The 24,543-nt window shown below is 44.6% G+C and overlaps 1 protein-coding gene across 1 annotated transcript in view; it reads right to left on the bottom strand.

The window, feature by feature from the left end:
• LOC124547812 overlaps positions 1–24,543 on the bottom strand; it is a gene marked incomplete at its 5' end in the record, with an annotated part of 204,065 nt that overhangs the window by 112,968 nt on the left and 66,554 nt on the right. The window contains one exon of the mRNA XM_047125132.1: positions 3,859–4,015. Within this exon, the coding sequence (XP_046981088.1) occupies positions 3,859–4,015 (157 nt within the window). The remainder of the gene's footprint in view (positions 1–3,858; positions 4,016–24,543) is intronic.

The following is a 24,543-nucleotide window of genomic DNA, read 5'->3' as shown; positions in this document are numbered from 1 at the left end:
ATGACTCCCCACATCATGACGCCGAGAGTATCAACACCACTTTGCCTCTCCAGTACATTAGAAGAATGGGATCTCTCCCCATGTAGCCGCCATATTCGTCAACGATGGTCATCTGGGGTAGTGAGGAATCTCGATTCATCGCTGAACACTTTGCGACGCCGTTCATCAGCAGTCCATAATTCCTGGTTAGTTTTCCACTCCAAAGGCAGTCATTTGTGTTGTGGTGTTATCGACATCCTATCCATGGGGCGACAGTTCCCTAGTCTGGCTACTGCTACTCCCCTACCAATGTTTCAGAGAGTCCTTTACTTGTTCCCGAATGGCAGGCGCATATTTGAAGAAGTTACGATCTGCTTGGTGGACAATTCGGCGATCCTCTGTTGTGGTGATCAGTCGTGGTCGGTCGTAATCTTGTCGGCGATTATGTCTGCCCTCACGTTCCCAACATCGGTTCATTGCCGTATCTACAAACGGTTAAATGGAGGCCCATTTCAGGCTCCATCAGATGCTAATTACGCTGTATCAGACGAGTATGCTGCATCTCCGTGTCCTTCACAGTTATCACTCAGCATCTGACGCTGTTCAGCTGCTTGTACACCCCACCAAGCCTGTAACAATACTAAAGTCGAACAACAATAATGCAGTCTGATGGCCGTTCTTCATGTCAAAAAGAACTGCAACTCTAGTCATTTAAATACCCGCCGACGGTGTCTGTGTGTACGAAACTACATTAATATACTACCGTGTCTTCCGGGTGCTTTTAATTTTTTTTTGTCAGGCAGAGTGTCTTTTCCGACCTCATTCCCACCCTACCATGTGCAACATGTGCAATCCTGCTGCATTAAATCCCGATCACAAGTATGACCATAAAAAGTCATATTATGGCAATCCTCAGGATTATCGTGAGAAGTTTCCTTTTCCAACTCGATACAACGTTCACTGTACTTGTTCCACTTCGAAGCTCCAAAAGATCTCATGATCCCATTGTACCCACCTATTTACCTGCATCTGGTCACAAGGCCTCTAGGCACCGCCTTCCATTCAACCTCCTAAAGTACCATCATCACCAATCAGAATAACAATAGTAGTAGTAGTAGTAGTAGTAGTAGTAGTTTTATTCATCCATCTGTGATTTATAGCGTCTCCGAAATTTAAACGAAATGTTTTGTTGTACTCATGTGGAGGACGTCATAGTTTAATTGTTCCGAGTCAATTGCCAGTTTTCGCACCATGCACATATATTGTATAAATAATCTTGTAATTCGTTTTCATCTCCTGATGACTTTACTAGACGATAAACGACGGCATCATCTACGAACAACAAGACGGTTAGATGGTTGGTCAGATATTCTCCTAAATTGCTTATACAGATTAAGAACAGTAGAGGGAGTGTAACACTTCCTTGGGGACCCTATATATATGTGTGTGTGTGTGTGTGTGTGACCTTTCTGACAGGAAATCACGAATCCAGTCGCGCATGTGAGGGGATACTCCCTTCATGGGCACGCAGTTTGATTGGAAACAGCTTGTGAGGAACGGTGTCAACAGCCTTCGGCAAACCTACAATTCGGAATCAACTTAAGATCGCCAGTCGATAGCACTCATTACTTCGTGCAACTAAAGAGCCTGTTGTGTTTCACTAGAACAATATTTTCCGAATCCGTGACGACTTGTGTCAATAGATCGTTTTCGTCAAGGAATTTGATAAAATTGGAATACAGAATATGCTTCAATATCCTACTACTAATTGATTACAATGGTATGGGTCGATAATTCAATGAATTACGTTTGTGTCCTTTTTGGCGTTTTGTTGAGACCTGAGCCTTTTACATCGAACGAGTGATTGTATTATGACTGCTAAAAATGAAGCTATTTCTTCAGCACACACTGAAAGAAACGCAACTGGTATACAATCTGCATCGTACGATTTTCCTTTATTAACTGAATTCATTTGCTTCCAGGTGGTATATGTCTGGAAATTAGTCATGTTGGGAGAGGTCCTTGATTCGAATTTTGTAGTATTTACAGCATCTCTTCTGATGAAAGAATCACAGAAAACAGTGTTTAGCAATTCCGCTTTATTGACCTTGTCGTGGGTAACATTACTGTTGCTGTCACGCAGTGAAAGTAATGATTGTGTATTGCCGTTAATATACTTCACATGCTACTAAGAACTCTTCGGATTTTCTGCCAGATCTCGAGACAGACTTTCGTGGTGAAAACTATGAAAAGCATCTCGTACTGAAGTGTGCACAAAGTTTCGCGTACCTGGGAATCGTCGCCAGTATTTAAGACTTTCCGTTCTTTTAAAACTGTCATGCTTTTTCGTTGTTTGTGCAACAGTGTCCTGGCATGCTTTGTGTACCATAAGTGATGTGTTCCGACTATTACTAATGCACTTGATATAAATCTTTCAATTGCCTTCAACCCTGTTTCTTCGAATTTAAGCCATATTTGGTAGACGCTTACATCGTTGGTACTTTTTTAAAAGAGATATGTTTTGCGTTTTTTGTAAGTAGATTTGAATGTTAACGATATTCAGTCTCCCGACAATGGCCTTATGGCGACAAATTCGTGTCCCCGTCATGACCCTCTCTATTTGCTCTCAATTGTTTGTCGTTAAGAGGTCTAGTGTGTTATCGAAACCATTTGCACTTCTACAAGTACAAGGTAAAAGCCAGTCTCACAAAAAGTGAAATGGCTGTACCCATCAGCCCCGCACGAACACAACACCATCCTAATATCTCTGTACATCCTACCCTCACTACACGATACATAATCCGTTTTGTCACCGCTGTCCTCCGAAATATGACTTCGTTTGAGCCACTCCATAGCTTTCATCAAATCACACTGGCTGCCTGTCCCACATTTTGCCTTTATGACACAGCTACATACCCTCAGAACCACTGTCAACCTCTGCCATCTAGATACCATTCTCTCATCACACTCTCATCGCAACTCCGGTCCTATTTCATCAAAACCTCATCACAAATACAACCATATCCTGTCCCAGTACCCGATATATCAACTCCCTACCATAGCTTCGCTTCTACGTTCCCCCCTTGTATTGTGTTGTATTGTGTGTTAACCAGGGACCTAGAAACGACGGAGAGGCTCCACCCCCGCCGCAACCGCAGTGGTCCACAACCTCACGACGACTATCGCAGTCCACTTCACCCCTCCGCCGCCCCACACCGAACCCAGGGTTATTGTGCGGTTCGCCCCCCCCCCCCCCCCCCCCCCCTCAGGGAACGTGTCACACCAGACGAGTGTAACCCGTATGTTTGCGTGGTAGAGTAATGGTGATGTACGCGTACGTGGAGAACTTGTTTGCGCAGCAATCGCCGACATAGTGTAGCTGAGGCGGAATAAGTGGAACCAGCCCGCATTCGCCGAGGCAGATGGAAAACCGCCTAAAAACCATGCACAGACTGGCGGCTCACCGGACCTCGACACTAGTCCGCCGGGTGGATTCGTGCCGTGGACCAGGCGCTCCTTCCCACTACCGAAAGACGTGCGTTAGGCCGATCGGCTAACCGGGCGTGATACGTTCCCTCCTACTGATCTCATTATCTTATTGCATCCAACTGTTCACCCAGATCTTATCATGAAGCCTTCAATCTTAGGCGTCCAGCCATTCTATTGATCCGCCACCACCACACTGGATACGCAATGTCAGTGCCACAGTTATAACATGCTAATAACTACTGCCACATGATGGTAAGTTTTAATATTATCCGTTTGGTTTTTCACTTTTTAATGGTTGTTTTAACAAAGTAGAATCAAAACTGCTGCAAGGCTGATGAATAGCTACATTCAGCTGTAGCAATAAAGGGAAAAAAGTGGGTATGCACTCACTAGACCTCGATGAACTCGCAGCTGAGCAGCGGGCCGGACGGTGAGGCGAGCTCTATGAGTGCGACCGTCTGCTCGTGGTGCACCAGCCGCAGCAGCGAGTCCTGGCTGACCCGCAGCCCGCTGTAGCGCTTGTAGTGCGGCTGTGCAGAGCTGCGGCCTGCAACACCGTACAAGCTCTGCGTCACTACGGGGAAACGCTGTAGTCGCTGCAGGAAAGTTGCTACTCGTGTCTGTTGTTACAGCACTGGTGCGGTGCAAAACCACGACATGGAAAACCAGAGGTGCTGAAAACATGATGGACCCAGAAGAGGAGGAGGGAAGGAAGAGGTTGAGAGGGTATGCGATATTATTTACCGAATAAACAGTACAGTAAATTTACGAATAACTTGGTAGCATGAGGCCACTTATTAGTACGACTTTCAATCCCAATTGTTATGGATGCACGCACTGATTCGGTTAGAAAGGGTGTCATAAAGCCGAGATATCCTCTTCTGTGGCAAACAGGCCCAGAACAGTTGCAACTGGTCCTTGATATCCTTGAAAACGGCACTGGGACTGGGCAGAAGTTTCATAGAGACACTTACCATGTGTGGAAGAGCGTTGTCCTGTTGAAAAATGGTACCATGACATTCTGCTATGAGAGGTAAGACAAGAGGACCCAAGATGTCAGTGACATACCGTTGTATCGACACAATTCCCTCGGTCACTACCTCCCGTGTCGTGAAGTCATTCCCGATGGGCCCCTGCCCACCTTGGCACTAGGAGTAACTCCGCTGTGCCTCTCGAAATCATGAAATCATTCGAAGAGTGGGACCTCTCCCCAGGTCGGTGCCGTACTCGCCGACGTTGGTCATCCGGGGTTGTGCAGAACCTGTAAGCGTATTGTCACATCGCTGGCTTGGTTGCGGAGTATCTTTGCGGGCAGCCGCGTCTTCAGAGTCGAGCGCGGGACACGGAACTGTTATGTTGTGTTGTGGTTAGCTCTGCATGTGAGAGGCATTGTTGGTACGGAAGTTGAAGTGTTGCTACAAGTGCTATTACAATAAAGTGATAAAATAAGTAAATGATTCAGAGGAAAGTGCGTCAAGATGTAATTAAAAATGAGCGGTGCCGCCGATAACGTATTTGTGTCTCCTCTCGTTGCGTGTCGCACAGCATCAATCATCGGCGCCGTGTTCGGCCTCCCAGAATGAACTGATGTGAATCAGCAGAAATTAGTTACCATAAAAGAGTGCAGTTATGTGCCAGTGTTTTGTAGCGAGCGTGAGGATGTGCGTTCGATCATCGCGTTTCCGCTTTATCAACAAACAGCCGCGCCGCGACGGTTACGCGCACGCTCGTACAAGTGGGAACTGGGAACTGAAAAATTAACTTTACGGACAGTGTGATATCATTACTAGTGTCAAGGAGGACTGGTACCAAAAGAAATCTGTGTATGCGTGGCGAGCGTAAGAACTTTCGTTCGATTATTCGGCTTTCGCATCATCAACAATCATCCGCGCCGTGTTCGGAACGCGTACGCTCGTCCAAGTGATATTGTGGACAGATAAACATCAAGGTTTTTGACTGGGATAAACGTTTACGACTTAGAGTGTAAACAGTGCAACCTGTGATTTCTTATCGTCTCAGAATACAGATGTTCATACCAGACGTAGGACAGTGTTGTGTTTTAACGTTGAGTGGCTCTCCTAAACCCGCCTGCATATTTCGATAGATAATTTCAGGCAAGCCAGCAGCAGTGTGGAGCAGAACAGTACGACCGCCGCGCGATTATCAGGTATGTGATGTGGACAGGGGCCGGCCGGAGTGGCCGAGCGGTTCTAGGCGCTACATTCTGGAACCGCGCGACCGCTACGGTCGCAGGTTCGAATTCTGCCTCTGGCATGGATGTGTGTAATGTCCTTAGGTTAGTCACGTTTAAGTAGTTCTAAGTTCTAGGGGACTGATGATCTCAGAAGTTAAGTCCCATAGTGCTCAGAGCCATTTGAACCATTTGTGGACAGGGCGCACGGTCCGAAATGACAACCAGTTTAAGGTACCCCCATCCATTTGTATCCCCGGGCGTGTTACAAACCGTCATTCGTCATTGAATACAACGCAGTGCAATACATAAGCAGCCCCTGCTTCCTGGCTCGTTACCACTCCAAACACAGCCGTATGTGTTGTGGTGTTAACGGCAGACAACTCGTGGGACGGTAATTATGTAGCCTGAATGCTGACGAACTCCTACCAATAGTGTGGGGTGGCACAGAATTTTGCACGGAGTCCGTTATTTGTTCTCGGATGGTGGGCGCAGATGTCAAGGGATTACGATGCGCTTGGTGTACAATTTGGTGATCTTCCCTGGTGGTCATCAAACATGGTCGACCACAACCTTGACGACGTGTATGGCTGCCCTGCAGTCCAACAGCGGGCCACTGTCACATTCGAATTCCTCTTAAACCTGGATGCTGCACCCTTCGGTTAGCCGGTCAAATGGGGACCCGCTTTGAGGCCCCTTTCAAACTCTTGTCAGGTTTAGATAACGCTGTCTCATACGAATATGCGGCATCTCCGTGTGATTCACAGTCATCACTCTACATCTGACGCTGTTATACACCCTGCCAGGTCTAGGAAGAAAACTAAACACGAACAACATTAATGCATTTTGTGGCCTTTCCATCTGACACAGAGAATTGCAACTCTAATTATTCACATACCCGCCGATGGTCTGCTCATGTAGAAAGTTACAGTGGTATCTAACCATGCCTTCTGCGTGCTTCATCTTTTTCATCAGGCAATGTACTTAACAGTAGCACACACAGTCACAGGCCCATAGTGATTTCTGGAGGTGGGGAGGGGTCAAAGTTTCTTATTTTCTACGCCTCTCCTCCCCAGGTATAATTTGTTATCACTCCAACTTCTAACATACCGCAGTTGCCTATAATAATTTATTAACATTAATGCTTAGTACATCGCTTTAGCATAATGTTCGTGAATAATGATTCAAACGACATAAAAACGAAATGTGCATTCACATTATCAGTATTTCACTTAGCATTATGACTGTCAACACAGGTTTTGCGGAATACGAGCATGCCAGCGCGTAAACAAGAGGAAGGCTGTTTTTTTTCAGTCGTTTGCACCTACGGTCAGGAGAGTCAGCACCTCTGCCGTTTTTTGTGGTTTGTAGGTTCCAACTGTCAACTCCAGATCTGTGTCGGGTTTGTCGTTCACAGCAGGTACGACCAACTTATTGACGGTCGCTCTTACCTGGCTGGAATGCAGAGGATCAGCCCACAAGCGCATTTGTGTGTGCAAGCCCCTGAGAGGGCATATGAAAACCTTGCAATATCTTAGTATTCCTATAATATATCACTAAAGTGTAGAATAATGACTGCTACCAGTAACCGCTTGGTGGCTAGCGGAGTATATATGTAGATGCAACAACGGAAGGTGATTTCATTTAACAGACGACCGATTTCAGGATTGTGTCCATCTTTAGGTGGTTTACATTCAGATACATGTTTCCGCACTCAGTACTGGAGATCAATAAAGTTAAGAGTATCGATATCGTTTTAACATTACATTATCACATTTTTGTACGAAGATATTTCGTCCTTTACGCATTAACTGTATATTAGTCACCACACTACACTCAAAAGATCCGCAGCTCGTGGTCTAGCAGCTAGCATTGCTGCCTCTGGATCACGGGGTCCTGGGTTAGATTCCCGGCCGGGTTGGGGTTTTTCTCTGCCCGGGGACTCGGTGTATGTGTTGTCCTCATAATGTCATCATCATCATCATCTTTCGTGACAGTTGATAGCTTGGATTGAATTCAAATTAGACTGTGTGAAAATTGGGACTTTGCACGGGCACTGATGATCGCCGCACAAACCGAACATCGTCATCATCAACACTCGAGAGCCAAAGAAACTGGTACACCTGCCTAATATGGCGTAGGGCCCCCGCCAGCACGCAGAAGTGCCGCAACACGACGTGGCATGGACTAGACTAATGTTTAAAGTATTGTTGGGGGGGGATTGCAGGGCTATCCATAAATCCGTAAGAGTACTAGGGGGTGGGAAACTCTTCTGAACAGCACGTTGCAAGGCATCCCAGGAATGCTCAATAATGTTCATATCTGGAGAGTATGGTGGCCAGCGGAAGTGCTTAAGCTTAGAAGAGTGCTCCTGGAGCGACTCTGTAGTAATTCTGGACGTATGGGATGTCGCAATGTCCTGCTGGAATTGCCCAAGCCCGTCGGAATGCATAATGGACATAATGATGTAGGTGATCAGACAGGAAGCTTACGAACGTGTCACCTGTCAGAGTCGTATCTAGATGTATCAGGGTCCCATATCACTCCAGTTGCACACTCCCCACACCATTTAAGAGCCTCCATCAGCTTGAACAGTCCGCTACTGATATGCAGGGTCCATGGATTCCTGAGGTTGTCTCCATACCAGTACACGTCCATCCGCTCGATACAACTTGAAACGAGACTCGTTTGACCAGGCAATATGTTTCCAGTCATCAACAGTTGAATGACGGTGTTAATGGTCCCTGCCGAGGCGCAGAGCTTAGTGTCGTGCAGTCATCAAGAGTACACGAGTGTACCTTCGGCTCCGAAAGCCCATATCGATGATGTTTCGTTGAATGGTTCGCACGCTGACACTTGTTGGTGGCCCAGCATTGAAATCTGCAGCAATTTGCAGAACGATTGCACTTCTGTCACGTTGAACGATTCTCTTCAATCGTCGTTGGTCCCGTTCTTGCAGGATCTTTTTCCGGCCGCAGCGATGTCGGAGATTTGATGTTTTATGGGATTCCTGATATTCACGGTATACTCGTGAAATGGTCGTAAGGGTAAATCCACACTTCATCGCTACGTCGGAGATGCTGTATCCCATTACTCGTGCACCGAGTATAACACTATGTTCAGACTCACTTAATTCTTGGTAACCTACCATTGTAGCAACTAGAGATGGGGGATGCGCTCTTGAACTAATTCATAGAGTTGAATCTTTCAAAGGAGTGAACAATCAGTGATTCAGAAAAAAAGAACGGTAGCTCCAAACGTTTCCCACGGCAGAGAGAGAGAGAGAGAGAGAGAGAGAGAGAGAGAGAGAGAGAGACGGAGCATATCAGCAGCGCCTCTGCTGGTCAGAGCACAGTGCACGCCACACAACACAGCCAGCGCCGGCCTCTGCCCTGCTTCTACCTTGGCTGCCTGCATTGTGCAGTGCCCCATTGGATTTTGTGTTTCACATATGCCGTGCCGTCCATGTGCGTCGTCTGCCGCGCGCAGTGTCAGGCGCAGCTTAACTTCGCATCGCACTCTGTCGGCGATCGTTTCAGTCGCACGTCCTGCCCTCTGGGCAGTTGATGCGAGCAACAGGACAGAGACCCACCTAGCGGATAACATAGGAATTACTTGCAACAACCTGCTCGCAAGGGAACGGACGATTTGTTTCGGAGCGGGTGAGTTCACCGCTCCCCCCACCCTCGGAACTCGCCCGCTCAACGCTCACCCCACCGTCTCGACTCTAGCCAGAGCGTTGAGCAAAGCGACTCAGGTGTCACTCTGGTCTCTGCGGTCTCAGCTCACGCAGTAATACAGCTCGCGGCTCGACCCGCTCGACTCAGCGCCTCTGCATCGGAGTTCGTCCCTACTGGATTTTGTTCTTCGTAGTAATACCGCTATGTATATTACATTATTATGTTATGTATACATCAACTGTTTTTATTTTATTTTTATTTGTTTAAACTGATTAGATTAGGTTCCTGATGGCTCCTCTTACTATAGGATTTTTATTATGGACACTCGAATTTACGCTTTAATTACGAGCGAACCGATAAACGTATCGCAAAATGTGATACACCAATATTTTCCTTGTTTTATTCTGCGTAAGGCTATATGCAGCACTTTCGTTTTACAGTCAAATTTATATTTTTTTTTTCTTATTCTGGTACGGATTTTGCGATTTTAGGCGTCTTCGGAAGGAAACGTTCACTTTAAAAATATATGGCTTGCGATGAATTTGTATGAGGTTAATGAAATTTTAATACATTATAGCCAAATATATTGTTAATGTAAATCTCAAGTTACAACATTTTCCGATCACCCAAAAAACCACGATAGTGCAAAATAAATCAATAATCAAAAACTTTGTCATATCGTGGAGATTTCAATAAACAATACAAAATTCTTACTCATTATCTGTGTTACTTAAAAATAGGATCAAATAAGATCAAAATACAGGTGTAGTACTGGAATAAACCAAGTTTAAAGGACAATGTGCCTTCCATTTATTTTCTATTGTAAATGAGTGGTGAGTCATGAAAAAGAGCTAATTCATTTCAGGGAGTGAACAGTTCTGATCCAATCTCTGAAAAGAACAGTTTTGCCCATCTCTAGTAGCAACAGTAACCGATCTAACGACCGCGCCAGGCACTTGTTGTCTTACATTGGCGTTGCCGACCGTGCCGTCTTCTGCCTTTTTACATATCTCTGTGTCTGGATCAGCATGCCTATACCGGTTTCTTTCGCACTTCAGTGTAATTATTGGTGTTTCCATATTACATTTTTGATAAAGTAGTGGCACTTTAGATTTGGTAACTTGAGACACACATAAACGCCTGAAACCCGTAGTTTGTTAAATTAAATCGCCTTCTGTTGTGAATAGTAGCGGCTATTATTCTACACCTTATAAAGGAACAGTTATGGAGTTCAACTGCACCCATTATGGAAAAATACGTTTAATATTTTGACTGTTTCCGTGCTGCCTTGTGTTCCGAAAATTATCTAAATGCTTTTAATAAAATGTTATTTGGTGAGATCTCCAGGACTCACTTCTTGGATCTGCACCTCAGCCTGCAGACAACTTCTTTGGGGGTCAGACGGTTGATATTTTGACAGTAAGAACAAATACTCTGCCTGCTCACAAGTATCCGGATTCCTCTACGGAATGAGGTGTCATGACACGTGGACCTGCCCAATAAGAAAATAGGCGATCAGTATTGTGTTGTCAATACAGAAGCAGTAACAGCAGAATGGGTCGGTCAGGAGAACCCTATGATTTCGAACGCGGTCTAGTAATTGGATCTCACCTAAGCATCAAATCCATCATGGACATTTCAACCTTTCTAAAGCTGCCCATATCAACTCTTAGTGATGAGACTGTGAAGTGACAACGCGAAGGAACAACAACAGCTCAATCAAGACCAGGCAGACATCATACACTGATGGACAGCAAACGTCGTGTGTTGCAGAGGGTGGCTCCGAAAAAAAACTGTATGAAATCACCGGAAGGCATCACTCGTGAGTTCCAAAGTGCTACCAGCAGTCCGGCTAGCAAAATGACTGCGCGTAGGGAGTTAGAAGGAATTTCGTACAGTGGTCTAGCAGCTCCTCATAAGCCACACGTTTCTGCAGTCAACGCTAAGCGACGCTTGAGGTGGTGTAAAGAGCGACCTCACTGGACTGCGGATGACTGGCAACGTTAGACTTGGAGTAAAACAATTATCTTTCTTTCCGAACTACCACTGCTACTTTTTAACCTAAAATCCTCCAAAGATGACGTTTTAAATATCCGGACTTGAAGCCGAGGGTTACCTTTTCAGAATAGCTGCCTAGGAGTGATAACTCATGCTATACCCTGTGGCAATCCGATAGAAGGTATTGGGTTTGGAGAATGCCTAGAGAACGTTGCCTTGCATCATGTGTCACTAGTAAGAACCAAATCAAATCTTGCAGAAGGCGCAGCCGTTTGCAGTAAGGCGACCGTATCCTGATCGCTAAAACCGCCAGCATATCGTAACATCGCCTTCTCCGAACTTCACCGTCGGCACTACACATTGCGACAGGTAATGTTCTGAAGGCATTCGCCAAACCGAAAACATTCCATCGGATTGCCAGAGACTATAGCGTGATTCATCACTCCAGACCACCGGTTGCCAGTCATCCAAAGTCCATTGATGTTGCTCTTTACACTAGCTCGGGCGTCGCTTGGCACTCAGTACAAAAATGCGTGGCTTACAAAGAGCTGCTCGACCATTATACCTCACTCTTTTTAACTCCCTATGCACAGTCGTTGTATTACACTGAAGAGCCAAAGAAACTGGTACACCTGCCTAATATCGTGTAGGGCAACCGCAAGCACGCAAAAGTACCGCAACACGACGTGGCATGGACTCGACTAGTGTCTGAAGTAGTGCTGAAGGGAACTGACACCTTGAATCCTGCAGGGCTGATCATAAATCCGTAAGAGTATGAGGAGGTGGACATATATCCTGAACAACACGTTGCAAGACATCCCAGATACGCCCAATAAGGTTCATGTCTGGGGAGTTAGGTGGCCAGCGGAAGTGTTTAAACTCAGAAGAGTGTTCCTGGAGCCACTCTGTAGCAATTTTGAACGTGTGGGGTGTCGCATTGTCCTGTTGGAATTTCCCAAGTCCGTTGGAATACAAAATGGACATGAATGGATGTAGGTGATCAGACAGGATGCTTACGTACGTGTCACCTGTCAGAGTCGTATCTAGACGCATGTCACCCCAACTGCACACATACCACGCCACTACAGAGCCTCCACCAGCTTGAACAGTCCCCTGCTGACATGCAGGGTCATAGATTCATAAGGTTGTCTCCATACCCGTACACGACCATCCTGTCGATACAATTTGAAACGAAACTCGTCCGACCAGTCAACATGTTTCCAGTCATCAACAGTCCAATGTAGGTGTTGACGGGTCCAGGCGCGGCGCAAAGCTTTGTGTCGTGCAGCAATGAAGGATATGCGAATGGGCCTTCGGCTCCGAAAGCCCATGTCGATGATGTTTCACTGTATGGTTCGCACGCTGACACTTATTGATGGCCCAGCATGAAATCTGCAACAATTTGTGGAAGGGTTGCATTTCTGTCACGTTGAACGATTCTCTTCAGTCGTCGTTTTCATGTAAGATCTTTTTCCGGCAGCAGCGATGTCGGAGGTTTGATGTTTTACGTGATTCCTGATATTCACGGTACACTCGTGAACTGGTCGTACGGGAAAATCTCCACCTCATCGTTACCTCGGAGATGCTGCGTCCCATCGCTCGTGCGCCGACTATAACACCACGTTCAAACTCCCTTACATCTTGATAACCTATAATTGTAGCAGCAGTAACCGATTTAACAACTGCGCCAGACACTTGTTGTCTTATATAGGCGTTGTCGACCGCAGGGCCGTATTCTGCTTGTTTACATACCTCTGTACTTGAATATGCATGCCCGTACCAGTTTCCTTGGCGCTTCAATGTAGCTGGTTGCACTTTGGAACTTGCAAGTGATTCAAATGGTTCAAATGGCTCTGAGCACTATGGGACTTAACATCTGAGGTCAACAGTCTCCTAGAACTACTTAAACCTAACTAACCTAAGGATATTACACACATCCATGCCCGATGCAGGATTCGAGCCTGCGACCGTAGCGGTCGCGCGGTTCCAGACTGAAGCGCCTACAACCGCTCGGCCACAGCGGCCGGCGCATGTGATTCCTTCTGCTGATTTCATGCGATTTTTTTTTCCAGCCATCCTCCGCTGTACTCGACGGTCCCTGTCCGTCAGTGTATAATATCTGCCTGGCCTTGGTTTAGTTGTTGTTGTTCCTTCGGGTTTTCGCTTCACAATCTCATCACCAAGAGTCGACTTGGGCAGCTTTAGAAGGGTTGATACGTCCATGATGAATCTGTTACTCAGGTAATGTCCAATGAATAGTCTACGTTCGAGGTCACCGAGTTCTCCTGACCCACCCACTCTGCTATTAACTGCTTCTCTACTACTTTACTATTTCTATTCCTTCATTGATTTGCTTCCTGCGATGTTAACTGTCCAACAGTTTTAAATACATCCCTCCATCCACAGCCGACGTCATACAGGTGGTGATCCAATGGGTATCCAAAGACGTTTGGTAACATGGTGTAAAAAGCAGTTAACAACACTTTATGTTGATTTAACCATTTTTATCTCTCTCGAAAATTTGCTCATATGCGTTTGTATAGCAAGCAGTGACGTTGTCAAATTGCTGAGTACGAGCCACCACCACTTTAATATGTAGCTTGCGAATGAGAATATTTTTCGAATGTGAGAAATTGAAACCAAAAAATGTTGGGATGTCCAAAGAAGAGTTGTCTACACGTTACAGAACTCACTGATTAGCACGAAAATATTGCGGGAATCCTCAATTGATACGCACGTGAAGTATTATGGGAAGATCGGTGTGTATTCACAGAAGACTATTCAAATTTCAGTGACTTGCGAAAGCAGCTCAAGAACGAACGTATGGTATAACTTACATAGAAAGAATGTATGAGGAAGGAAAAACTAGAAAAAGTATGCGTCTTTCGAAGGAATAAGAAGATACCGGCTTAACGTTCCGTCGATGGCGTGGTCATTTAAGACGAAGCAGAAGTTCAAATTGGGAAGGAGATTGGTCATGTTCTTTTCGTAGAAGCCATTCCGGCATGTGCCTCACGTGATTTAGAGAAATCATGAAATAAAACCTGAATCTGGATGCATGGATGGGGGTTTGAACCGCCTCACTCGCGAATGCGAGTCCAGTGCCCGACCACTGCCTCACGTCTCTGGGTTATTACTGGACTGCTCCTAGTTTAGTGAAATAAGACCGGAGATAGCAGAACTGGTCGCTGCAACTTTTTGTTACAGTTTTATTCATTTTTAAACAGTACAAACGTAAAACGGTTATCGCATTGATAGAAGCTCCTGTGTCCCGGAAACCATGATATTTGTTAGCTTTAAAACTGATCTTTTGCACGCTGTAAATGTCGTTGGTGTTTACAGGAAAGGAAGTTTCTCTGCCGCACTATAGGCGACTTATTACGTATTCGTCCTTGCACTTGTCCAGGCGAAAGGAAAGCGAAATGGGAGAAACCTCTGATTTTCAACAAGAACACAATACTGAAGAGCGGTCACTTGGTGCAACTGTACCGACAACCGCCCGCGTGTTACGCGAATAGAGAGCAGCAGTGTGCACGGTGATCACCGGACAGATTACTGAGGACCGTTCGTTATCATTAAATAATAATGATGGACGAAAATCAGTATTCGATTATTGAAAGGGATCTTCACAAAGGACTGCACTGTCCATGTTGCTTCTGGACCCTATCACGATAGCGAAGAATATTCTGTAGTAATCACACTCCACCCCTGGCTGCACAAGATGTTCAACAATCGCAAGAGAAACATTCCAACCTCTTGGTAACCTACCATTGTAGCAACAGTAACCGATCTAACGACCGCGCCAGGCACTTGTTGTCTTGGATTGGCGTTGCCGACCGTGCAGTCTTCTGCCTTTTTACATATCTCTGTATCTGAATCAGCATGCCTATACCAGTTTCTTTCGCACTTCAGTGTAATTATTGGTGTTTCCATGTTACATTTTTGATAAAGTAGTGGCACTTTAGATCTGGTAACTTGAGACACACATAAACGCCTGAAACCCGTAGTTTGTTAAATTAAATCGCCTTCTGTTGTGAATAGTAGCGGCTATTATTCTACACTTTATAGAGGAACAGTTATGGAGTTCAACTGCACCCATTATGGAAAAATACGTTTAATATGTTGACTGTTTCCGTGCTGCCTTGTGTTCCGAAAATTATCTAAATGCTTTTAATAAAATGTTATCTGGTGAGATCTCCAGGACTCACTTCTTGGATCTGCACCTCAGCCTGCAGACAACTTCTTTGGGGGTCAGACGGTTGATATTTTGACAGTAATAACAAATACTCTGCCTGCTCACAAGTATCCGGATTCCTCTACGGAATGAGGTATCATGACACGTGGACCTGCCCAATAAGAAAATAGGCGATCAGTATTGTGTTGCCAATACAGAAGCAGTAACAGCAGAATGGGTCGGTCAGGAGAACCTTATGATTTCGAACGCGGTCTAGTAATTGGATCTCACCTAAGCAACAAATCCATCATGGACATTTCAACCCTTCTAAAGCTGCCCATATCAACTTTAGTGATGAGACTGTGAAGTGAAAACGCGAAGGAACAACAACAGCTCAATCAAGACCAGGCAGACATCATACACTGATGGACAGCAAACGTCGTGTGTTGCAGAGGGTGGCTCCGAAAAACAATTGTATGAAATCACCGGAAGGCATCACTCGTGAGTTCCAAAGTGCTACCAGCAGTCCGGCTAGCAAAATGACTGCGCGTGTTTAAACTCAGAAGAGTGTTCCTGGAGCCACTCTGTAGCAATTTTGAACGTGTGGGGTGTCGCATTGTCCTGTTGGAATTTCGCAAGTCCGTTGGAATAAAAAATGGACATGAATGGATGTAGGTGATCAGACAGGATACTTACGTACGTGTCACCTGTCAGAGTCGTATCTAGACGCATGTCACCCCAACTGCACACATACCACGCCACTACAGAGCCTCCACCAGCTTGAACAGTCCCCTGCTGACATGCAGGATCATAGATTCATAAGGTTGTCTCCATACCCGTACACGACCATCCTGTCGATACAATTTGAAACGAGACTCGTCCGACCAGTCAACATGTTTCCAGTCATCAACAGTCCAATGTAGGTGTTGACGGGCCCAGGCGCGGCGCAAAGCTTTGTGTCGTGCAGTAATGAAGGATATGCGAATGGGCCTTCGGCTCCGAAAGCCCATGTCGATGATGTTTCACTGTATGGTTCGCACGGTGACACTTATTGATGGCCCAGCGTGAAATCTGCAACAATTTGTGGAAGGGTTGCATTTCTGTCACGTTGAACGATTCTCTTCAGTCGTCGTTTTCTTGTAAGATCTTTTTCCGGCAGCAGCGATGTCGGAGGTTTGATGTTTTACGTGATTCCTGATATTCACGGTACACTCGTAAACTGGTCGTACGGGAAAATCTCCACCTCATCGTTACCTCGGAGATGCTGCATCCCATCGCTCGTGCGCCGACTATAACACCACGTTCAAACTCCCTTACGTCTTGATAACCTATAATTGTAGCAGCAGTAACCGATTTAACAACTGCGCCAGACACTTGTTGTCTTATATAGGCGTTGTCGACCGCAGGGACGTATTCTGCTTGTTTACATATCTCTGTACTTGAATATGCATGCCCGTACCAGTTTCCTTGGCGCTTCAATGTAGCTGGTTGCACTTTGGAACTTGCAAGTGATTCAAATGGTTCAAATGGCTCTGAGCACTATGGGACTTAACATCTGAGGTCAACAGTCTCCTAGAACTACTTAAACCTAACTAACCTAAGGATATCACACACATCCATGCCCGATGCAGGATTCGAGCCTGCGACCGTAGCGGTCGCGCGGTTCCAGACTGAAGCGCCTACAGCCGCTCTGCCACAGCGGCCGGCGCACGTGATTCCTTCTGCTGATTTCATGCGATTTTTTTTTCCAGCCATCCTCCGCTGTACTCGACGGTCCCTGTCCGTCAGTGTATAATATCTGCCTGGCCTTGGTTTAGTTGTTGTTGTTCCTTCGGGTTTTCGCTTCACAATCTCATCACCAAGAGTCGACTTGGGCAGCTTTAGAAGGGTTGATACGTCAATGATGAATCTGTTACTCAGGTAATGTCCAATGAATAGTCTACGTTCGAGGTCACCGAGTTCTCCCGACCCACCCAGTCTGCTATTAACTGCCTCTCTACTACTTTACTATTTCTATTCCTTCATTGATTTGCTTCCTGTGATGTTAACTGTCCAACAGTTTTAAATACATCCCTCCATCCACAGCCGACGTCATACAGGTGGTGATCCAATGGGTATCCAAAGACGTTTGGTAACATGGTGTAAAAAGCAGTTAACAACACTTTATGTTGATTTAACCATTTTTATCTCTCTCGAAAATTTGCTCATATGCGTTTGTATAGCAAGCAGTGACGTTGTCAAATTGCTGAGTACGAGCCACCACCACTTTAATATGTAGCTTGCGAATGAGAATATTTTTCGAATGTGAGAAATTGAAACCAAAAAATTTTGGGATGTCCAAAGAAGAGTTGTCTACACGTTACAGAACTCACTGATTAGCACGAAAATATTGCGGGAATCCTCAATTGATACGCACGTGAAGTATTATGGGAAGATCGGTGTGTATTCACAGAAGACTATTCAAATTTCAGTGACTTGCGAAAGCAGCTCAAGAACGAACGTATGGTATAACTTACATAGAAAGAATGTATGAGGAAGGAAAAACTAGAAAAAGTATGCGTCTTTCGAAGGAATAAGAAGATACCGGCTTAACGTTCCGTCGATGGCGTGGTCATTTAAGACGAAGCAGAAGTTCAAATTGGGAAGGAGATTGGTCATGTTCTTTTCGTAGAAGCCATTCCGGCATGTGCCTCACGTGATTTAGAGAAATCATGAAATAAAACCTGAATCTGGATGCATGGATGGGGGTTTGAACCGCCTCACTCGCGAATGCGAGTCCAGTGCCCGACCACTGCCTCACGTCTCTGGGTTATTACTGGACTGCTCCTAGTTTAGTGAAATAAGACCGGAGATAGCAGAACTGGTCGCTGCAACTTTTTGTTACAGTTTTATTCATTTTTAAACAGTACAAACGTAAAACGGTTATCGCATTGATAGAAGCTCCTGTGTCCCGGAAACCATGATATTTGTTAGCTTTAAAACTGATCTTTTGCACGCTGTAAATGTCGTTGGTGTTTACAGGAAAGGAAGTTTCTCTGCCGCACTATAGGCGACTTATTACGTATTCGTCCTTGCACTTGTCCAGGCGAAAGGAAAGCGAAATGGGAGAAACCTCTGATTTTCAACAAGAACACAATACTGAAGAGCGGTCAGTTGGTGCAACTGTACCGACAACCGCCCGCGTGTTACGCGAATAGAGAGCAGCAGTGTGCACGGTGATCACCGGACAGATTACTGAGGACCAGTCGTTATCATTAAATAATAATGATGCACGAAAATCAGTATTCGACTATTGAAAGGGATCTTCACAAAGGACTGCATTGTCCATGTTGCTTCTGGACCCTATCACGATAGCGAAGAATATTCTGTAGTAATCACACTCCACCCCTGGCTGCACAAGATGTTCAACAATCGCAAGAGAAACATTCCAACCTCTTATCATTACGTTATCGTTCATCTGCGTAGCTCAGCGATCAGTACGGCTGACAACTCTGCAGAGAGCCCGGCTTCGATTCCCCGCCAGGTTGAAGATTTTAGTCGCTTGGAGGCTGGGTGTTATGTTGTTCTTATCATCATTCCATTATCATCGACTAGCAGCACGCGAAATGGCGTCAAATAAAAATACTTGCACTAGGCAGCCGAACTGATAGGGTCTCCCGGCCAGCAATACGATACGATCATTTTAAATTCATCACCTTATAATTGCTCAGAAGAAGATAGACAACGGCGATTTTAATTGACAGCGAACAAAGATGATTACAAGTGACTGATAAAATTCGATGAGGCGAATTTCACCTTGTTTTCAATAACACGTTGCCTTTGTTTATAACAAACCTCCCAAGAGAGAGTTGGATCGGACATCCAAATTACCACTCCCACGTGGAGTGTTTATAATACATGGTATCATAGTTGCACGGTATTCCGTTCATTCTATTGTTTCTTTCGATGTACGGATTATGGGCAGCAATCCTGCATCATTTATAATGGCCTAGTGGTTGTATACATGGAAGAACCCTGGAGATACTAAAATGTATCAAATAGATTATATAATGGTAACACAGAGATTTCAAGTTTTAAATTGTAGGACATTTCCAGGGGCAGATGTGGACTCTGACCACAATCTATTGGTTATGAACTGTAGATTAAAACTGAAGAAACTGCAAAAAGGTGGGAATTTGAGGAGATGGGACCTGGATAAACTGAAAGAACCAGAGGTTGTACAGAGTTTCAGGGAGAGCGTAAGGGAACAATTGACAGGAATGAAGGGAAGAAATACAGTAGAAGAAGAATGGATAGCTTTGAGGGATGAAATAGTGAAGGCAGCAGAGGATCAAACAGGTAAAAAGACGAGGGCTAGTAGAAACCCTTGAGTAACAGAAGAAATATTGAATTTAATTGATGAAAGGAGAAAATATAAAAATGCAGTAAATGAAGCAGGCAAAAAGGAAAACAAACGTCTCAAAAATGATATCGACAGGAAGTGCAAAATGGCTAAGCAGGGATGGCTAGAGGACAAATGTAAGGATGTAGAGGCTTATCTCACTAGGGGTAAGATAGATACTGCTTACAGGAAAATTAGAGAGACCTTTGGAGAAAGGAGAACTACTTTTGAATATCAAGAGCTTTGATGGAAACCCAGTTCTAAGCAAAGAAGGGAAAGCAGAAAGGTGGAAGGAGTATATAGAGGGTCTATACAAGGGCGATGTACTTGAGGACAATATTATGAAAATGGAAGAGGATGTAGATGAAGGTGAAATGGGAGATATGATACTGCGTGAAGAGTTTGCAGGAGGACTGAAAGACCTGAGTCGAAACAAGGCCCCCGGAGTAGACAACATTCCTTTAGAACTACTGATAGCCTTGGGAGAGCCAGTCCTGACAATACTCTACCATCTGGTGCGCAAGACGTATGAGACAGGCGAAATACCCTCAGACTTCAAGAAGAAAACTGCCCTTATAAAATTTACGTCATAAATATGAACGTAATATGAGGTAGGTTGCAATATACACGAAGTGAATGAAAGTATGTATTTGTTCGTTGTTGCTGCAACTCAGCTGTAAACAGAAGAGAGGGAAAGCGTGCTGAAAGTGGACTATTGTGCGTCGCTGTGCGTAAACCAGAAGTGCTAACGGCTGCATGCCCGACGAGACGGCGGAGGCTGATGGGTGATTTCGCTTTCCTGCAGTGTGGCGCCTGCGCCGTTAACGCTTCCGGATAGCTGACACTACGCAACAGATGAGGGAGCGGGCAGTCCGCTGCAGCTTTCACTCGCACTGGCAGAACGCAGCGCTGCGCTTGCTGCCGTAAACGTTTGGCAGACCCCAGAGGCTGCGTACTCCGTGCCGCTCTTGCTAAGTACGCAGGGTTCGCCTTGAGTTACTAGAGCTCCAAATTGAGCGCCGAAAGTTATTTTCGATGCTAACTTTCTGCAGTACTAACACAGGAGGAGGAAAATGCAATGATTTATAAAGTAACAATGATAACAGTGAGGAAGGGTGCAATTTCAAGACAAGTTATTAAATTTTTCCATGAAAGGTGATGCATATTAGCCATTAAGGAAAGCCGCGCGGGGTAGCCGTGCGATCTGAGGCGTCTTGTCACGGCCCGCGCGGCTTCTCCCGTCGGGGGTTCGAGTCCTCCCTCGGGCATGGGTGTGTGTGTTGTCCTTAGCGTAAGTTGGCTTAAGGTAGATTAAGTAGTGCGTAAGCTTAGGGACCGATGACCTCAGCAGTTTGGTACCACAAGACCTTACCACAAATTTCAATTTTTTTCATGAAGGAAAAATCAAATTACTATCAATAGCACAGAAATTAATTCTTTTGCAAAGTATTTCCAGATAAAGAGCAAAACTGTAGGTTGTAGAAAGTATTTACTATCAAAAACAGTCTTAATCTTGAATTGTTTATTACGGTGACCGGTTTCGACAACTACTGTGGTCACAGTAGTGGTCGAAACCGGTCACCGTAATAAATAAATTGTGATCAAGACTGTTTTTGATAGTAAATATTTGTAACACACTGATCACTGTCACTCCCATAATGTATTCAAAATGTAGAAAGTATGTTGATAGCTCTCTGATTCTGTTTCGAGGTTCCACAAATGAAATCCATTTAGTTGCAGATGAGTTAAATAAAATGCACCACAAGACCAAATTCACAGTAGCAAACCAAAGGGGGGTGCATTAAATTACCTTGACATCCTAATAATTAGACAGAATAACAGACAAGAGTTCCAGATCTTTAGGAACCCTTTCACCACACATGTCACCAAAAACAACATAAAGTAACTTACTTCAGGGCAATGCTTAACAGAATATGTAAAATGCGACTAGATCGAAAACAACAGCTCGTGTTACAAAATATAAAACCATTATACAAAATGATAGTTACATTCCTGCATTAATTGATGATCCCCACGGTAAAATTATGACGAAATCATATAAAATTAGCAATGACTGTATAGCCAATGTTCCTCCTCAGGTCCCACAAACGAAAATTAAGTATGTCAGCCTGTTGTTGATAGAAACTTTGTCATGTAGAAAGGAAAACTTACTTTGTAATAGCAGTATGAAAACAAGTAACAGTGTGGCAGACGTACACATACTGTTCAAAAAGACCTGAAAATTCACAGTGTGTCAGTAATTTACAAGATTATTGCGATTATTCTCCCTGTTACTATGTGGCACAGGCAGGGAGAAGATTCGACTCCCTATACAGAGAAGATATAGATGCACTACGATTAAAAAGTATAAGCAGGTCGGCCGTTGCTTGCCACCTAGCTGAGGCGAACATAACCACAGACACTGTAAAGAATACGGAAATAATACACATAATAAACAAAAACTATAAATATGGATCTGCAATGAGAAACTGAAATCTTCACATAAAACTAGTGATACAGCAATTGTCTATTGAATGACGAAACTAAACATACACATACATCATCTCAATGCCCATGCTGGACTCGCATTCGGGAGGACGACAGTTCAATCCCGCGTCGGGCCATCCTGATTTAGGTTTTCCGTGATTTCCCTTGATCGCTCCAGGCAAATGCCGGGATGGTTCCTTTCAAAGGGCACGGCCGACTTCCTTTCCCGTCCTTCCCTAATCCGATGAGACCGATGACCTCGCTGTCTGGTCTCCTTCCCCAAAACAAAACAAAAAAAACAAACAAAAAATGCCCATGCCCCACCAATACTTACATACACTGTCTTGAATTATACCTGTTGTCAATCTCTGCAGTTGTTAAGAAATAATTGGCAATCGCGATGATCTTAAAAAAAAAGTTAGTCCTGGAAATGCATACAACAGTTTTATCATAATAGATGTCATATACTAATGTTTACTGTAGCCTATTTAAATGAAATATTTTGTGTGTTTGTATATTATAAAATAAGATAAATCTGCAGCACTATCCAGTGTCGCAAGTACAATACACGAAAAAACTGTGTACAATCAACTGGCAAAATTTGCGCAAATCGATTATTTAAAAAAAGGTTGACTGTAAATTTTGGTTCCCGTCAGCTGCATATTATTTTGCTGTAACTTGCGTTTTCGGTGCGTTGTGCTCATCTTTTGGTTGTCACACCGACGGAATGGAAGAAGAGAATACTACGTTGAGAACAAATCTAGGGCCTTCTATCTTTTATGTGTGAGAAACTCACTGTACACCTCCCGCAAATTGGTGTGAGAACAACAGAAATCGCTGAAGAAGGATAAAACAAATTTGATAACACAATAGCGACTGATTGTGGCACGCCTTCCACAGCAGTTAACTACTTCCTAAAGCTACCTGTCTCCAACGAGGTGACCAAGTTAATTTACATCGTTTGTCAAATGATATGAATATGTAAGGGCGCTGCCACGCGTTCCATATTTATTCCGTGAAAACAATGCGGTGGCGGCCGGTGGTTAATATACAGGCTGGTGCCATCGCCACTGAAGGAATGAAATAGATGTGTCTTCATAACGGCAACAAACCTATGTGACGTCAGCGCGGAGCGAGATTTATGTAAAGCTATTTTCTCTTTGCACTCACATAACCATGTGTCGCAGCTGACAGTATCGTAAACAGTGAAAAGCACGTTGCCAATACGGTTCACGGAGTGTTGATAAAGGCAAGTCATAGCCGCAGACAACAGAACTGCACGTGACAAAGTGTGTCGAAAAATCGGCTGGGTTGCGGAAGACAGGTTGCGGCTTAAGTAACAATGTGTGTTGTTAAGTAAAAGGAAACCCACTTCAGTGAAGCATCACCGAAACATGGATGAGTGAAGAAAAAACAAGAAATTCTGTTATGCTCAAGACAGAATCTCTTAAACGTATGTATTATAAATCGAAACACGGACCTTAAGATGAAAATCTCATAGCCACGTGCTCATCAAAGGCAAGTCGTTTTCGACGTCTATCATATTTGCCGCTTTTTATGTACTAAATTTTCGTTACAGTTAGGTGTAAGGCGATAGAGTACCTTAACTTTCAATTTATCTTCTTAAGATAAAACAAAAAACAGCAGACACAGTAACTAATTGATCCGTTTGTATAAAAGAAGATATGAAACACTCATTGAAGAGGACGCTACCCGCAAAACTAGTTGATATGCAGAAGAATCTAAGTTCTTATGCACATACCTCTTTGGAAAAAATCAGTTGGGATTGACACAGCAGAAAAGTCAACATTAAAATGAATGCTCCGAAGGAGCAGAGAGGAGGGAAAGACTGGCCTTTTCACAGATAGACATCACAATGACACACTCAAGTGCCTCTTTGAATTTAACGCCAACGTAGGTTATGGGCCCGAGCGTCGTAAATCCATCGTTGTGAAAACACAGTGACTGTTAAGAGGCGGCACGTACTTAAAATGTCGTCACTTAGTGATTAACAATATAATAATCAGTTCCTTTACAACTTACACTGTGTATGTCTGCTATTCGTGACATGGGAGAGAGCAGAAGCCAGTTGGTTGGGATTTCTGCAGTGAATGGCCAAATGTCAAGGCCCGGTGGCCTGTGGCCGCCCTGTTAGAAGGCGCTT

The sequence above is a fragment of the Schistocerca americana genome, chromosome 1 (assembly GCF_021461395.2).
Source record: "Schistocerca americana isolate TAMUIC-IGC-003095 chromosome 1, iqSchAmer2.1, whole genome shotgun sequence".
NCBI classification, from domain to species: domain Eukaryota; kingdom Metazoa; phylum Arthropoda; class Insecta; order Orthoptera; family Acrididae; genus Schistocerca; species Schistocerca americana.
The sequence above is the reverse complement of the archived record's forward strand: the minus strand, read 5'-3'. Positions and strand labels throughout refer to the sequence as shown.